Source organism: Salvelinus fontinalis, chromosome 9 (assembly GCF_029448725.1).
Source record: "Salvelinus fontinalis isolate EN_2023a chromosome 9, ASM2944872v1, whole genome shotgun sequence".
NCBI lineage: Eukaryota > Metazoa > Chordata > Actinopteri > Salmoniformes > Salmonidae > Salvelinus > Salvelinus fontinalis.
This window is the reverse complement of record NC_074673.1, coordinates 4,736,192-4,754,261: the sequence shown is the minus strand read 5'-3', so window position 1 is coordinate 4,754,261 and position 18,070 is coordinate 4,736,192. Positions and strand designations below refer to the sequence as shown.

Sequence of the window (18,070 nt, the reverse complement as noted above, 5' to 3'; positions counted from 1 at the left end):
GATAATCCATCCACCTGACAGGTGTGGCATATCAAGAAGCTGATTAAACAGCATGATCATTACACAGGTGCACCTTGTGCTGGGGACAATAAAATGCTAATGTACAGTTTTGTCTCAAGTTTTGAGGGAGCGTGCAATTGGCATGCTGACTGTAGGAATGTCCACCAGAGCTGTTGCTAGAGAATTTAATGTTAATTTCTCTACCATAAGCCACAACGTCGTTTTAGAGAATTTGGCAGTACGTCCAACCGACCAGTCAGACGCATGGCATGCATAAAGAATACCATGGAGGATAACACAAAAACAATTGTATTTTCGTTGTGGACTCTAGTGGACAGATGTTGTTAGAAGTTGTGTGTTTATGAAAAATATATCTCCATTTCTTAGTGTTTTTCTTCTGGTTCCAGGCTCACTGGTGGGCAGTGCTGTTGATGGGCATCGCTCTGATCATGCTGATGGCGGGCTTCATTAAGATCTGTAGTGTCCACACTCCCTCCAGCAACCCTAAACTACCCCCACCCAAACCACTACCAGGTGAGTTTCCACACGCCCTCTAGCAACCCCAAACCACTACCAGGTGAGTCTCCACACCCCCTCTAGCAACCCCAAACCACTACCAGGTGAGTCTCCACACCCCCTCTAGCAACCCCAAACCACTACCAGGTGAGTCTCCGCACCCCCTCTAGCAACCCCAAACCACTACCAGGTGAGTCTCCACACGCCCTCTAGCAACCCCAAACCACTACCAGGTGAGTCTCGGCACCCCCTCTAGCAACCCCAAACCACTACCAGGTGAGTCTCAGCACCCCCTCTAGCAACCCCAAACCACTACCAGGTGAGTCTCCACACGCCCTCTAGCAACCCCAAACCACTACCAGGTGAGTCTCGGCACCCCCTCTAGCAACCCCAAACCACTACCAGGTGAGTCTCCACACCCCCTCTAGCAACCCCAAACCACTACCAGGTGAGTCTCCACACCCCCTCTAGCAACCCCAAACCACTACCAGGTGAGTCTCAGCACCCCCTCTAGCAACCCCAAACCACTACCAGGTGAGTCTCCACACCCCCTCTAGCAACCCCAAACCACTACCAGGTGAGTCTCCACACCCCCTCTAGCAACCCCAAACCACTACCAGGTGAGTCTCCGCACCCCCTCTAGCAACCCCAAACCACTACCAGGTGAGTCTCCACACGCCCTCTAGCAACCCCAAACCACTACCAGGTGAGTCTCAGCACCCCCTCTAGCAACCCCAAACCACTACCAGGTGAGTCTCCGCACCCCCTCTATGAACCCCCAAACCACTACCAGGTGAGTCTCCTCACGCCCTCTAGCAACCCCAAACCACTACCAGGTGAGTCTCCTCACGCCCTCTAGCAACCCCAAACCACTACCAGGTGAGTCTCCTCACGCCCTCTAGCAACCCCAAACCACGACCAGGTGAGTCTCCTCACGCCCTCTATGAACCCCCAAACCACTACCAGGTGAGTCTCCACACTCCCTCTAGCAACCCCAAACCACTACCAGGTGAGTCTCAGCACCCCCTCTAGCAACCCCAAACCACTACCAGGTGAGTCTCCACACCCCCTCTAGCAACCCCAAACCACTACCAGGTGAGTCTCCACACCCCCTCTAGCAACCCCAAACCACTACCAGGTGAGTCTCCACACTCCCTCTAGCAACCCCAAACCACTACCAGGTGAGTCTCCACACCCCCTCTAGCAACTCCAAACCACTACCAGGTGAGTCTCCACACGCCCTCTAGCAACCCCAAACCACTACCAGGTGAGTCTCCACACGCCCTCTAGCAACCCCAAACCACTACCAGGTGAGTCTCCACACCCCCTCTAGCAACCCCAAACCACTACCAGGTGAGTCTCCACACCCCCTCTAGCAACCCCAAACCACTACCAGGTGAGTCTCCACACCCCCTCTAGCAACCCCAAACCACTACCAGGTGAGTCTCTACACCCCCTCTAGCAACCCCAAACCACTACCAGGTGAGTCTCTACACCCCCTCTAGCAATGTTTTTTGACATGCAAAGACCCAAACGGCGTTCCATAGTATGTATGTCGTGAAGCTAATAGCAGTGACACTAGTACTGTGTAACTCCGGTAGGGAAACATCTGAAAAACAGTGCTCAACCAGTCGGCGAAAGCCAACACCACCCACGACAGAGAACGGTTGATTGGAAAAGGGCAATGAATTCCATTATCTTGGCTTTAATGGTTTTCACCTTTTGTCTCGCTGAAATGTTCTTACTCTTTCAAATGACTGCTGGACATGTTGACATCTCGAGCCACACAGCAGACATTGTGGGCTAGGTTAGGAATGCTGTGTTGCACGTGTAGCGCTACATTTTACGTGGCGTCATTACGTATTGTCTTTGCTTGAATTGCCCTGCCAGTGTTTTTTTTCTCTTTCTTCTAAGACCTGTAAGGTATATGATCACACTGGTAATAGATCGTTTGTTATATTACTTGTGAGGCACAGCTAAGTGATAACGTAATTTATTTATTTACTGGACTGATGGTCTGCATCTGATGGTCAGTCTGAGAGGAGGGAGCAGCGGTGAGGCTCACTTGACTCACCGTCCCGCCGCTCTCCCCGCTGAGAAAAGGGTACACAGTCTTCCAGCTGATGACGCAAATCAAGTCGAACTGCATGCAGCAATTAATGTTGTTACTCCTATGACCAGAGAAAGTGAAATATTCCTCGATATTAACAAAAAGTCAAGCCAGAAGACGCCAATAATTCGCTGAACAAAAATATAAATGCAACGATGTCAACGATTTTACTGAGTTACAGTTCATAGAAGGAAATCAGTAAATTGACATAAATTCATTAGGCCCTAATCTATGGATTTCACATGACTGGGAATACAGATATACATCTGTTGGTCACAGATACCTTAAACAAAAAGGGTAAGGGCGTGGATCAGAAAACCAGTCAAAACCAGGCACCCTTCTCCAGCATGCTGGTGGCCATCGAAGGTGAGCATTTGCCCACTGAAGTCGGTTACGACACCAAACTACCGTAGGGTCAAGACCCTGGTGAGGACAACGAGCATGCAGATGAGCGTCACTGAGACAGTTTGTGCAGAAATTCTTCAGTTGTGCAAATCCACACTTTCAACAGATGTCTAGGTGGCTGGTCTCAGATGATCCCGAAGGTGAAGAAGGAGGATGTGGAGGTCCTGGGTTGGCGTGGTTACACATGGTCTGCGGTTGTGAGCGCGGTTGGACGTACTGCCAAATCCTCTAAAACGACGTTGGAGGTGGCTTATGGTAGAGAAATGAACATTACATTCTCTAGCAACAGCTCTGGTGGACATTCCTGCAGTCAGCATTCCAGTTGCACGCTCCCTCAACTTGAGACATCTGTGGCATTGTGTTGTGACAAAACTGCACATTTTAGTGGCATTTTATTGTCCCCAGCACAAGGTGCACCTGTGTAATGATCATGCTGTTTAATCAGCTTCTTGATATGCCACACCTGTCAGGTGGATGGATTATCTTGGCAAAGGAGAAATGCTCACTAACAGGGTTGTAAACAAATTTGTGCACAAAATTTGAGAGAAATAAGCTTTTTGTGCGTATGGAACATTTCAGGGATCTTCTATTTCAGCTCATAAAACATGGGACCAACACTTTTTTACATGTTGCGTTTATATTTTAGTTCAGCACAACAACACAAGCTTATCGACAACAAAGCTTATCGAAACACGTTGCTATACTCGTGCCGCTGCAGTGCTAGTTGTAGCTGGAGTGGAAGTAGGGAAATGTGCATTTTATGGCTTATAAAAGTGTTGAACAAGGTGTTGACAGTGATGAATAGCAACTTAAACATGAATTTACTCATAAAAACAGAAGCTCTTTGCTTTATTCGTTGCGTCTCTCTCTAGTCATGGTCTGAAACGTTTTAATCTCACAGTATCAACTTTACAGGAAACTGTGCAGACAAGGTGATCTGAGATTTCTGATTGCTCAGCGGTAGGCCTATAGGTGCACTTGAGTTGCTCTCTGGGCCTGCCGGGTAGGCAGAGTTCTACCTTCAGACACATGAACTGGTTCAAAATGGGAACACTTTGCTTTCCTGGCGCCAGGGCTGCTGAGTCAAGTACACTTACCGCCAACAGAGCGAAAATAATATAAAACATTTGAATGCAAAGGCTTTATCGTTGGGTTTTTACAGAAATGTTTGATGAATCGCGATCGACTGTTTGTTGCCCACTGTGCTAGACTAACCTCTCTCTCTCCCTCTTACCCCAGGCACGTTGAAGAGGAGGAGAGCCCAGCAGCACGCCAGGGATGCCCAGGTGCACCAGTCCCAGTCCCACCACGGAAATGTCAGTCACGGCCAGCACCACCCTGTCTCTGGGGGCCAGCGGCAGCAGCCCTCCCGCCAGCCCCAGCCCCAGAGGCACCACCGTAGCCAGGGCCAGCCCAGAGAAAACTACCAGATGGGCCAGATGAGACGCTGAGCTGCTGAGACACTGGGGTTCGGGGTGGGAACGCTGCTCCTTGCCTTGCCTTGGCTCCTCCTTGTGCCTATCTATGTCACTGCTGGGATTGAGATTTGAACCCATTTGTTGGTATTTGAGCCCATGTCTCCAGGGTGAAAATCCCACATCTTAACCATTAAACCTAGAGGGTTTTCTTCGATGTTTCATGATTTAGGATAGATGGAATTGAGGGAAAGAAAAGGGAACAACACTTTTTTAGTTTTTACACACTTTTTTTAGGATTTCCTCTTTATCTAATGGTTACGGCGTTGTGTTGCCACGTGGGAGACCCGGATTCAAATCCCACCGGTTTACACCTAACAGTGGGATACAACACGTGCTTCACTCCGCCCAAAGAACGGCCTAAACTGGTTGTTTACCATCCCCATACGTCAGACCCTCCATCTACAAACAGACAAACAGGACGGAGTTGAGAGAGCTCAAATAAAGACCTCTTCCAACGACCACCACTGGAGCTGCAGCACCTCTGACCTCTTCAAATAAAGACCTCCTCCAACGACCACCACTGGAGCTGCAGCACCTCTGACCTCTTCAAATAAAGACCTCCTCCAACGACCACCACTGGAGCTGAAGACCTCTGACCTCTTCAAATAAAGACCCCCTCCAACGACCACCACTGGAGCTGCAGCACCTCTGACCTCTTCAGTCTTCATCAAGCTGTTTTCTGGGGCTCTCACTGTGGGAGTGAGATCTGCCATTTTAGTTGACCTTCCTCCATTTTGTCATTCTGTGGAGTGGAAGTGACCATCAGCCATTGCATTCTTTTTAATTTTTAAATGGAGTTCCAAGGAGTGGAGGAATGGTTTCATCACATGTAGATTTAGTCACGTGTTTTTCTTTCTTTCCATTTGCAAAGTCCCTCCTCCTGAGTGAGAACAAACATATGTTCCAAGGCTCCTGGTTGGTTGAAATGTTTTGTCAGCCATCTTAGCCAGAAATTAAAGAGATTTGCTGGACTCGTGATTACGACACAACGTTTCAAACTCAACAGCAAAAAGACACAAGGCTCTTCTCTTTGTTTCTCCGTGCAGACTCTCTGACCTGTCTGACTGTCTGTCTGTCTGTCTGACTGACTGTCTCTGACTGACTGTCTGTCTGTAAAGATTTCAGTATAACATGAGTGAAAAAACACAACTATTTCTTCTACTGTAAATGTACATATGAATCTTTATTGTTTTTTGGTTAGTACTGTACTCTCAGGACAGTAACACAAAAGAAGGTATCTGAAAGAGTATATGGGTAAGTTCTGTGGACTGGACACTGAAGTTGGGAATTTTGACAGAATTTCAGCAATCAAGTTCTCATTTTGCTGCAATCATGGAATCCTATGGATGGAATTCTCATAGTGTTTAGTTTCAAGAGGTTCCAGAGGTAGAACATAAGGTCACCACCATATCTCACTACTTCTCACCTTTGACCTTTTGTGACGTTCAAGAGCTCCCTCATCTCTTCATCTGGTATTTTTGCTAACAACTTGTTCTGGCCGCGACGTAACAACTTGTTCTGGCCGCGACGTAACAACTTGTTCTGGTCGCGACGTAACAACTTGTTCTGGTCGCGACGTAACAACTTGTTCTGGTCGCGACGTAACAACTTGTTCTGGTCGCGACGTAACAACTTGTTCTGGTCGCGACGTAACAACTTGTTCTGGACGCGACGTAACAACTTGTTCTGGTCGTGACGTAACAACTTGTTCTGGTCGCGACGTAACAACTTGTTCTGGTCGCGACGTAACAACTTGTTCTGGTCGCGACGTAACAACTTGTTCTGGACGTGACGTAACAACTTGTTCTGGTCGCGACGTAACAACTTGTTCTGGTCGCGACGTAACAACTTGTTCTGGTCGCGACGTAACAACTTGTTCTGGTCGCGACGTAACAACTTGTTCTGGTCGCGACGTAACAACTTGTTCTGGTCGCGACGTAACAACTTGTTCTGGTCGCGACGTAACAACTTGTTCTGGTCGCGACGTAACAACTTGTTCTGGTCGCGACGTAACAACTTGTTCTGGTCGCGACGTAACAACTTGTTCTGGACGTGACGTAACAACTTGTTCTGGTCGCGACGTGACGTAACAACTTGTTCTGGCCGCGACGTGACAACTTGTTCTAGTCGTAACGTAACAACTTGTTCTGGTCGCAACGTGATAGAAAGGAAAGGGAAGTCCACTTAGTTTTTACACACATTTTTGTTTTGTCCCAGTTTAAAAAAAATGTTATATACGTTTTGATGCAGTAGAATGAATAGAACAAATAACCACTAATTAAAATCTGATTCTGCCTGTCAGGTCACTGAAGGCTAAGCTAGGCTAGGCTAAGCTAAGCTTGGCATAGTGTGCATCAAAAATAGCACCCTATTCCCTATTTATCCCTGGTCCAAACTAGTGCACTATATCTAGTTGAAGTCAGAAGTTTACATACACTCACTAAAACTTGTTTTTCAACCACTCCACAAATTTTGTGTTAACAAACTATAGTTTTGGCAAGTCGGTTAGGACATCTACTTTGTGCATGACACAAGTAATTTTTCCAACAATTGTTTACAGACAGATTATTTCACTTATAATTCACTGCATAACAATTCCAGTGGGTCAGACGTTTACATACACTAAGTTGACTGTGCCTTTTTAAACAGCTTGGAAAATTCCAGAAAATTATGTCATGGCTTTAGAAGCTTCTGATAGGCTAATTGACATCATTTGAGTCAATTGGAGGTGTACCTGTGGATGTATTTCAAGGCCTACCTTCAAACTCAGTGCCTCCTTTGCTTGACATCATGGGAAAATCAAAAGAAATCAGCCAAGACCTCAGAAAAAAAACTGTAGACCTCCACTAATTCTGGCACATCCTTGGGAGCAATTTCCAAATGCCTGAAGGTACCAAGTTCATCTGTACAAACAATAGTACGCAAGTATAAACACCATGGGACCACACAGCCGTCATACCGCTCAGGAAGGAGACGCGTTCTGTCTCCTAGGGATGAACGTACTTTGGTGCGAAAAGTTCAAATCAATCCCAGAACAACAGCAAAGGACTTTGTGAAGATGCTTGAGGAAACAGGTACAAAAGTATCTCTATCCACAGTAAAACGAGTCCTATATCGACTTAACCTAAAAGGCCGCTCAGCAAAGGAAGAAGCCACTGCTCCAAAACCGCCATAAAAAAGCCAGACTACGGTTTGCAACTGCACATGGGGACAAAGATTGTACTTTTTGGAGAAATGTCCTCTGGTCTGATGAAACAAAAATAGAACTGTTTGGCCATAATGACCATCGTTATGTTTGCAGGAAAAAGGGAGAGGCTTACAAGCCGAAGAACACCATCCCAACCGTGAAGCACGGGGGTGGCAGCATCATGTTGTGGGGGTACTTTGCTGCAAGAGGGACTGGTGCATTTAAAAAAAAATAGATGGCATCATGAGGCAGGAAAATTATGTGGATATATTGAAGCAACATCTCAAGACATCAGTCAGGAAGTTAATGCTTGGTCGCAAATGGGTCTTCCAAATGGACAATGACCACAAGCATACTTCCAAAGTTGTTGCAAAATGGCTTAAGGACAACGAAGTCAAGGTATTGGAGTGGCCATCACAAAGCCCTGACCTCAATCCTATAGAAATTTTGTGGGCAGAACTGAAAAAGCGAGCAAACCTGACTCAGTTACACCAGCTCTGTCAGGAGGAATGGGCCAAAATTCACCCAACTTATTGTGGGAAGCTTGTGGAAGTCTACCTGAAACATTTGACCCAAGTTAAACAATTTAAAGGCAATGCAACCAAATACTAATTGAGTGTATGTAAACTTCTGACCCACTGGGAATGTGATGAAAGAAATCGGCTAATATTCTGACATTTCACATTCTTAAAATAAAGTGGTGATCCTAACTGACCTAAAACAGGGAATTTTTACTGGGATTAAATGTCAGGAATTGTGGAAAAACTGAGTTTAAATGTATTTGGCTAAGGTGTATGTAAACTTCCGACTTCAACTGTAGGTGTTAGGGTGCCATTTCGTATGTACACTTACTTTAGTACAGAGAGGGTATTAACGACACATTTATAGGTTTTACGTGAAAATAAATCGAAAATCAATTCCAATATGGGGGGGGGGACAGGGGACAATGTACGATGTGGCCATGCAGTCATGTTATTTTAAAATGTAAATGTGACCATTGTTGATTGACTGTACTAGGATGTAAGGTCTGTAATATTTTGTCTGTTACACAATTAATCATAACTGATCATGTTCCTATGATAGCTGGGGGTTGATTTAGCTAGGTCTTTTAACCACCGGAACAAACCGCAGTTATTCCAAGACGATTGCACATTCTAATTGTCCACTATGACCTAACACTTTGTTTTTAGAGCTAGTTGGTCATAAAGGGTCATTTTCCCCCCATGTGTTGATCACCTGCCCTGTAAAAATGTGTGTGAATGATTGGGTTGTGTTGATTTGGGCACCAAACGGAAGAGAACAGAATGCAACGGGGAAGTACTACCTGGGCTTTTCCAATAAGAAATGCGTTTTTTTCTTTTCTTCATTTGGCGTTGCAAAAATGGTTTTTAAATATATATATTTTTTGCTGTGTGCCCTAATGAACATGACCCTGTTCTGTTAAAAGACTGTGTCCCCTACAGAGATGAGTGTCTCTGTGACCCTTTACATTAGTTAACATGAGTGTTATTGTGCCATACTTTATGAATGAGTCTTATATTTTTATCTTTACTTTTATATAGGAAAAGCCAGTAGGAAGGTCTCTAAAAGCGATGCACTAGTTTGAATGGACGAATGGAAGACTCCGAGTACAAACCGTTCTGGGACCAGGCTGTCTGGCCAACTCCTGTGGTGTAATTGTCATGCCAAACAGTCATTTGACTCTGACTGACCATAGAAGTTGGTCGTGTACCTCTGCTCAGACTTTGCAGACGCATGCCAGATCTTACAAAGCCTGGATAGCTATTTTAAGTACGAGCTAACCACATCATATGTTATAGCAACTGGTGCCTGACGATACAGTCAATGATGTGGTACGTAACCATTGGTTGATGCGTGCAACGTCTAAAGAAAGAGGAGAGTAGGAGACTGGTAGTGGGACTGTTTGATTTCCGGTGTTTACTCCTGCCCTTAATACTACAAAGGCAGTGGATTAGGTTGATTTTAGAACAGCCTAGATCAAGGATGGGCAACTTTGATGTGGGGTGGGAGCTACACAATCTAAACTCATCATGAGGGGCAGCAGTGGCTCTCTGGTCTGTGCACCCACACTCAAACCCATATTCATGCAGTCCGAGCCGGCCCTAGCCTTTTTGGGTCCCTAAGTGAACATTTTGTTCGGGGGGTGCCCACCCTGCGAGCAAAACATATTAGCGCCCACTCGTCCCCTTCTTGACAGCAGAGAGAATTATAAAAACATTTTTTTAGTTAATTTCCTTCAATTCTACACATTTTCCTATGGGGCATAGAAAATGTTGCAGTTTTTAAAGAAAGTTTGCTGTAATTCTACACATTTTGCCATAGGGTGGAGAGAAGATATAAAATTGCTATAAGTAATTTTATGAATTCAACTCATTTTACTATGGTGGCAAAGAGAAAAAAAATTGCACTTTTACAGCCAATGGCGAAGTTGCATAAAAATGGAAGAATTCAGATGAGACTTCAAAGCTTTTAGGACTCCCCACGGAGTTTGTTGTTAAACTACGGCGCGCAACATGGTTCAATATACACTACGGCGCGCAACATGGTTCAATGTACACTACGGCGCGCAACATGGTTCAATGTACACTACGGCGCGCATCATGGTTCAATGTACACTACGGCGCGCAACATGGTTCAATGTACACTACGGAGCGCAACATGGTTCAATGTACACTACGGCGCGCAACATGGTTCAATGTACAATACGGAGCGCAACATGGTTCAATGTACACTACGGCGCGCATCATGGTTCAATGTACACTACGGCGCGCATCATGGTTCAATGTACACTACGGCGCGCAACATGGTTTAATGTACACTACGGCGCGCAACATGGTTTAATGTACCAGTAATTTAGCACAATCTACTTTTTCACTTTTTTTTATTGTCTCCGTCTTGGAGCTAGAATTAGGATCATGTATATTGCGCTAACGCTGATACATAAAAAGAGTAATGTAGAGAAATGTAAAATACGCTGAACTTTAGCAAACAAGGTATTTGTGGTTAAGTACGGGGGGGGGGGGGGGCGTCATCTTTATGCACCATTGCTATTTCCCGTAATTCTGCTCATTTTGCCGTAGGGTGGAGAGAAATGTTTGCCGTTTTAATATGATGTCTGAGTGAGAGTGACTAACAAAATCACTGGGGTCGCCCCCCCGTAGGTAATTTGACCATGGCTAGACTACCTTACCAATCAAAATGTTTTAGTTATATTTCTGACATGGGCTAATTGCGTGACTGACATAACAAGAGAGACACTGCAGATACAAAACCAAATTTAGAAATTGGACCTTGTGTATTCTACCATTATAACTTAACATTAAGTTTATATTTTTGGGGGGGGGGTCGGGGGTGTTGATCTGTGGTGCCCATCCCTGACCTAGATCATGTAAACGGCTTCAAAGCTAACTGACTTGCTTTCCTGTTCTGGGTCATGATCACACGTACCCTTTTCACACTATCGCTCAGACTCCAACCGTACTGTTCTGGGTCAGATCTGTTATTTTCACACTATCGCTCATGTAACAGTATAACTTTACGTCGTCCCCTCGCCCCGACACGGGCGCGAACCAGGGACCCTCTGCACACATCAACAACTGACACCCACACTCAGACTCCAACCGTACAGTTCTGGGTCAGATCTGTTATTTTCACACTATCGCTCAGACTCCAACCGTACCGTTCTGGGTCAGATCTGTTATTTTCAAACTATCGCTCAGACTCCAACCGTACCGTTCTGGGTCAGAACTGTTATTTTCACACTATCGCTCAGACTCCAACCGTACCGTTCTGGGTCAATCTGTTATTTCACACTATCGTGCAGACTCCAACCGTACCGTTCTGGGTCAGAACTGTTATTTTCACACTATCGCTCAGACTCCAACCGTACAGTTCTGGGTCAGATCTGTTATTTTCACATGGTCTTTTCCAGCACGGTTCCAGCAACGATGGTAGATGTGTAACCAGGCCAGGGCAGTATATCTTGGTTTGGCTTGGCTCGGTTCAGCTCGGTTGTGTGAAAACAGTCATGGGCTCTGTAGGGGACTTTCTCACTTTTTGAATCCTGTATTTCACATTGCTGAATAAATGGTTGCTAAACTCATCATGGAGTTTTTCTGTAGAAAATGAAGTTGTTTTAAAAACCATACTACTGGCTAGTACACTCACAGTACTCTCACAGTACACTCACTAACCCAGACTTATTTCCTTGTAAACTTGTACAGTACTTGGGAGATTTTGGAGTTTTTATTTTAAGATAAAATTTGAATTTCGATACGTCTGTTACTTTCTTTTTTTGTTTTGTAAATCCATATAAACTGTTCAGAGATGTTCATACACTATATATACAACAGTATGTGGACCCTCCCCCCTTCAAATGTGTGGATTTGGCTATTTCAGCCACAAACATTGGCTGTAGAATGGCCTTACTGAAGAGCTCAGTGACTTTTAACGTGGCACCGTCACAGGATGCCACCTTTCCAGCAAGTCAGTTCGTCAAATTTCTGCCCTGCTTGTAAGTGCTGTTATTGTGAGGTGGACACGTTTAGGAGCAACAATGACTCAGCCGTGAAGTGGTAGGCCACACACGCTCACAGAACGGGACTGCTGAAGTGTGTATGGTGTTAAAATCGTCTGTCCTCGGTGTTGTAACACTCACTACCAAGTTCCAAACTGCCGTTGGAAGCAACGTCAGCACAATAACTGTTGGTTGGGAGCTTCATGAAATGGGTTTCCATGGCTGAGCAGCCACACACAAGCCTAAGAACACCATGGATAATGCCAAGTGTCGGCTGGAGTGGTGTAAAGCTTTACTCCACCATTGGACTCTGGAAGGGTGGAAAAACGTTCTCTGGAGTGATGAATCACACTTCACCATATGGCAGTCCGACGGATGAATATGGGTTTGCCAGCTGCCAGGAGAACGCTACCTGCCCCAATGCATAGTGCCAACTGTAAAGTTTGGTGGAGGAGGAACAATGGTCTGGGGCAGTTTTTCATGGTTCAGGCTAGGCCCCTTAGTTCCAGTGAAGGGAAATCTTAACGCTACAGCATACAATGACATTCTAGATGATTCTGTGCTTCCAACTTTGTGGCAACTGTTTGGGGAAGGCCCTTTCCTGTTTCAGCAATGCGAGGTTCATACTGAAATAATTGTCAAGATCGGTGTAGAACAACTTAACTGGCCTGCACAGAGCCCTGACCTCAACCCCATCTAACATATTTTGGGATGAACGCTGACTGCGGGGCCTAATCGCCGAACATCAGTGCCCAACCTCATTAATGCTCTTGTGGCTGAATGGAAGCAAGTCCCCGCAGCAATGTTCCAACATCTAGTGGAAAGCCTTCCCAGAAGAGTGGAGGCTGTTATAGCAGCAAAGGAGGGCCCAGTTCCATATTAATGCCCATGATTTTGGAATGACATGTTCAACGAGCAGGTGTCCACATTCTTTTGGCCATGTAGTGTATGTGATAAAACCTCCCCTTCTCAGTAACACTTGATTTGAAGGGTACTTATATTAGAATTACATAACATTCATCAATCATAAATTGCACATTCATATTAAATACTTACACACTGCTTATGAATGTTATGTATATGGTTTATGAATGTTATAAAGTCCTTTTTATTTAGGTACCCTTCAAATAAAGTGTTACCAACCTTTCTGAGTTATTTATGTTCTTATCTATGCTAATTGAAATGGGATTCATTTTAAATATTTGTACAACTTTTTTTTTCTTCACCATCATGAAAATGTTAAAAACAATTAATTGTGATGGACTAACTGTGAGTTAGTAAATTCGCTCTGGCGATCTACTCCGATTTCAGAGCACTCCCGTCTGAGTGTCAGAGCGCAGAATAACTGCTGAATGGCCAGTCTCAGTAAACGTCAGCCAAAAAGCGTAATTAAATTGTTGCCAGCAGCACAGTTAGTCACCAACGCTCTGGATAACGTGAAAAAAAGCCTTACCAGCTCTGCTAGGGCGAGTAAAATGGTCAGAGTGAGGTGTTCTCTCATTTGTGTCTGGAAGTAGCTAGCTAATTTTAGCTGGTTAGCTTGTGTGCTTGACTGCCGTTGTGAGGCCAGAACGCTCGGATCAACGCTACTCCTCGGCCAGATGTGCGCTCTGAACGCTCCGTGAGCGAAACGCTCTCAATTTACGAACGCCCAGAGCGGCACTCTGGCGCTCTCTGTCACTCCAGAGTGAATTTACAAACGCATCCTAAATCTTTCATTCATTGTCATTTCATTGTGTCTGTTCTCCTGTGGCATGGTTTGGATTAGAAGAACAACACAATAAATAATGCCAGAAAAATGTACTTTCTTTTTTATTTTGTATTCTTCATGGTAAAAAAAGAGAAAGGTTTCTAGATATAAAACACGCACTGAAATGTCAAAAATTGAGTTGAAAATGTTGTAGGTGAAATGATGTAGGCCGAAAGAACACAAGATGATTCAAAAGTTAGAAACTACTGTCTGATTTTAATGTTCACTGTGTTTTATACAGTATCAAAAAATGTTGTTCACTTTTGAACATTTTTACTAAAAATTTCAAAAAATGTATTGTGCAAAGAGATGTAATTTTTTGGAGTACTTGAAATGCATTAATTAAAAGACTCGTTCAAAATTAACCGGATCCGGGATTCAGTTTTTTTTCTTTTAGAATGCTCATCAGCTCTTCTATTGGTGTTCTATTGCAATGGACTGAATGTCTTTTTAATGGGAATATAATCTGAGACTGACGGTCTTTTTAATGGGAATACAATCTGAGACTGACGGTCTTTTAAATGGGAATACAATCTGAGACTGACTGTCTTTTAAATGGGAATACAATCTGAGACGGACGGTCTTTTAAATGGGAATATAATCTGAGACTGACGGTCTTTTAAATGGGAATACAAATCTGAGACTGACTGTCTTTTAAATGGGAATACAATCTGAGACGGACGGTCTTTTAAATGGGAATACAATCTGAGACTGACGGTCTTTTAAATGGGAATATAATCTGAGACTGACTGTCTATTTAATGGGAATACAATCTGAGACTGTCTTTTAAATGGGAATACAATCTGAGACTGACGGTCTTTTTAATGGGAATACAATCTGAGACTGACGGTCTTTTAAATGGGAATATAATCTGAGACTTTTTAATGGGAATACAATCTGAGACTGTCTTTTAAATGGGAATACAATCTGAGACTGACGGTCTTTTTAATGGGAATACAATCTGAGACGGACTGTCTTTTAAATGGGAATACAATCTGAGACTGACTGTCTTTTAAATGGGAATACAATCTGAGACTGACTGTCTTTTTAATGGGAATACAATCTGAGACTGTCTTTTAAATGGGAATACAATCTGAGACTGACTGTCTATTTAATGGGAATACAATCTGAGACTGACGGTCTTTTTAATGGGAATATAATCTGAGACTGACTGTCTATTTAATGGGAATACAATCTGAGACTGACGGTCTTTTTAATGGGAATACAATCTGAGACTGACGGTCTTTTAAATGGGAATACAATCTGAGACTGACGGTCTTTTAAATGGGAATACAAATCTGAGTTTTGGCCCGTCTTGCATGTTTTTATTTGGGGAGACTCCTGGCCAGATCCTTTCAACCCTAAAACCACGTTGATCTCCTAGATATCCATACCATAGAGTGGGTATTACAACTGATGTCATTCTAATGTATGACGTACATTATCTATGTATTGTAAAATCATGACGTTAACAGAAACCGATAGGATCGTGTCCATACTGTGTGTGTTTTTCATGGAAACCCCCAGGGGCATAGCACATACCAGGACATGTGCTGTGTCATTGATTGTCAATACAGATCCTCAATACAGTGATTGGCCGTTGGCATGTGCACACTGACTGAATGAACTTTCACCCACAACAGTTGAGTAGGATTCAATAAACAGTCTAGCAGGAGCAGCAGTACAGTACCATGCCTCTAGCTGTTCATTATGTATCTACTGAACTGGCCAAATTCCACAGAACATATTAGCAGGAAACCCCAGACCAGTTTTGTGCTAACCTTCCACTTTGTGTACTCTGTGAGGAGGATCTCAATTTGTTTTTTCCCTCCACTACTTGTGTCGTCCGTCCTTGCCTGCTTTTGAAAAATGTCAAAGGTAACGGAGGAGCGGAGTGCAAGGAGAGGAAACGTGGAAACAAATGCGCTTGTATGAAATGAGAATCTCCTTTTGTCATATGTTTTGCTTATGACACTGAGAACAAGGAGTGGAATATTAGCACAAACTGACTGGTACCCAGGCTAAGAATAAACACTACTTCTGGTTCTCCTGGCAGAGTTCTATACTGAGTACTGGGTTTGGGAGATGATACTGGGTGCTGGACTGTCCCCCTGACAGGAGTGAATAGAAGCCAGCCCAGATCTTCACATGTCAGCCTCTGGCCCTGAACATCTCCTGGGAGTGGTGGGACAAAAAAAACACAACTTTTCATATTTAAAGCAAGAAAAACAAACAAAAAAAGACCTCACTAATGCTCTTGTGGCTGAATGGAAGCAAGTCCCCCACAGCAAAGTTCCACCATCTAGTGGAAAGCCTTCCCAGAAGAGTGGAGGCTGTTATAGCAGCAAAGGGGGGACCAGTTCCACATTAATGCCCATGATTTTGGATTGAGATGTTTAACAAGCAGGTGTCCACATACTTTTGGTCATGTAGTGTATCACTGTCATAGCAAGTTAAAGGTTTCTGTAACTGAGAATGTTGTTGCTGTTCAAGCTACTTGCACATATATTTCTGTATTTTAATAAAAACTGTTTATTTTGATACATTGATGTTTATGGTATTTTGTCATTCTTGCCCATCCTTGCACCCAGTTGACAAATGTTTTAAAAATGCCTTAAGTCCTCAATGGCACTGTCCATGCAGCGAACACACACTGGAGTCATAATACCCAGAAACAAGGAAATGTTTCCAATTGTTTTTCCACCATTCATTTCTCTCATAGGGAATTTTTCCTCCCAGTGGCCTTATCATACAAGGCTCTACAGACAGATTTAAAAATACATGGGCTATTTTTGCGTTGATGGTGTATGTATTGAAGCCAGGTGTAACCTAGTGGTTAGAGCTTTGGACTAGTAACTGTAAAGGTTGCAAGATCGAATCCTCAAGCTGACAAGGTAAAACATCTGTCGTTCTGCCCCTGAACCCACTGTTCCTAGGTGGGTGGGTCATTGTAAATAAGAATTTGTTCTTAACTGACTTGCCTAGTTAAATAACATTTTAAAAAGTGGTTTAACGTTCAAATGCGTTTTGATTGACCACATAGAACAGCTTGGACAAGGCGACGGTCGGTGGAAGTCTGGCGCCACCAAGTGGACAATTATTTTAGTTCCCTTGTGGCAGCAGTGCTTCCAGAGATAGTTTATAAATATGGCCCGCCGGGACCTTGGGTGTTGTGGGGGACCCTTCGCCTGGGGTCGAGGCTCCATTTCTTCTGTATCACCCCAGGGCATCCGTCTCCCAGAGAACATATATTTTATTTTGGAAAAGTTGTATTGTTGCATTTCCTTTGAAAACAGCTCACACATATTTTTGAACATCATTTTATACACATAAAAACGGCATTAAAGCATCAAAAACTATTTGAATTGCTTTGATCACTATCTAGTGACATAGACTTGCTTAATTAAACCCAATATCCATCATGACTATAATAAAATAACCATCCGGTTGGCTTCGTCTGCTTTTTCTTTACAACGGCAGGGGGTGCACCGTTCCTGGAGGTACTGCAATACCAGGTCGATGCGTGGAGTGGACGGAGCAAGCCCCTATTCCATCTCCCTATTCCAAAAATCAATTTAATATATGGTCCCCAGATAGGGGACGTATCAGATATTAAACTGATAAGAACAGATACTACACTTGATCTTAGCCAAAAGGCCGAGAAGCGATACCGCAATGCTTTCGGGAGGAAGGTGCCGTTCTCAGACACGTCAAATCCGGAAACGCTTACAGCAAAATGAGCTCTGTAAACTTTACATCAAATATCAAAGATTATGATGCTGTTAAAAAATGGTGGCATAGATCGGGATTTGATCAACGTCGGGAAAAGACACTTTTCACTGATACAATGTAACACATTGGTAGGATACAAAGTCACGCGGTCATCCGCCCTCCAATCGGAAACTAGACAGATCCTTATTGAGTTAAAACCAGATTTACAGCTAAATTGGAATAATCTATCAAATACGGGTGGGAGAAACAATTTGCAGATAATAATATTGACATAACATTTTATCTTTTATAAAATATCTCAGGAAGCGTTGATGCCACAAGGGAACAAAACAAATTGTCCACTTGGTGGCGCCAG

The 18,070-nt window shown here is 43.9% G+C and overlaps 1 protein-coding gene and 1 non-coding gene across 2 annotated transcripts in view; one reads left to right on the top strand and one right to left on the bottom strand.

The window, feature by feature from the left end:
* The window catches only part of LOC129861935 (disintegrin and metalloproteinase domain-containing protein 10-like), a 48,028-nt gene extending 33,680 nt beyond the window's left edge, over positions 1 to 14,348 (top strand). Inside the window, exons 15-16 of the mRNA XM_055933147.1 lie at positions 408 to 534; positions 4,271 to 14,348. Coding sequence (XP_055789122.1) covers positions 408 to 534; positions 4,271 to 4,482 — 339 coding nt within the window. The 3' untranslated portion in view covers positions 4,483 to 14,348. The remainder of the gene's footprint in view (positions 1 to 407; positions 535 to 4,270) is intronic.
* A 3,113-nt stretch (positions 14,349 to 17,461) lies between these two features.
* LOC129862986 (U2 spliceosomal RNA) lies at positions 17,462 to 17,652 on the bottom strand. The gene has a single exon (XR_008760858.1). It is a non-coding gene; the product is annotated as a U2 spliceosomal RNA (small nuclear RNA).
* Between the last annotated feature and the right edge of the window lie 418 nt (positions 17,653 to 18,070).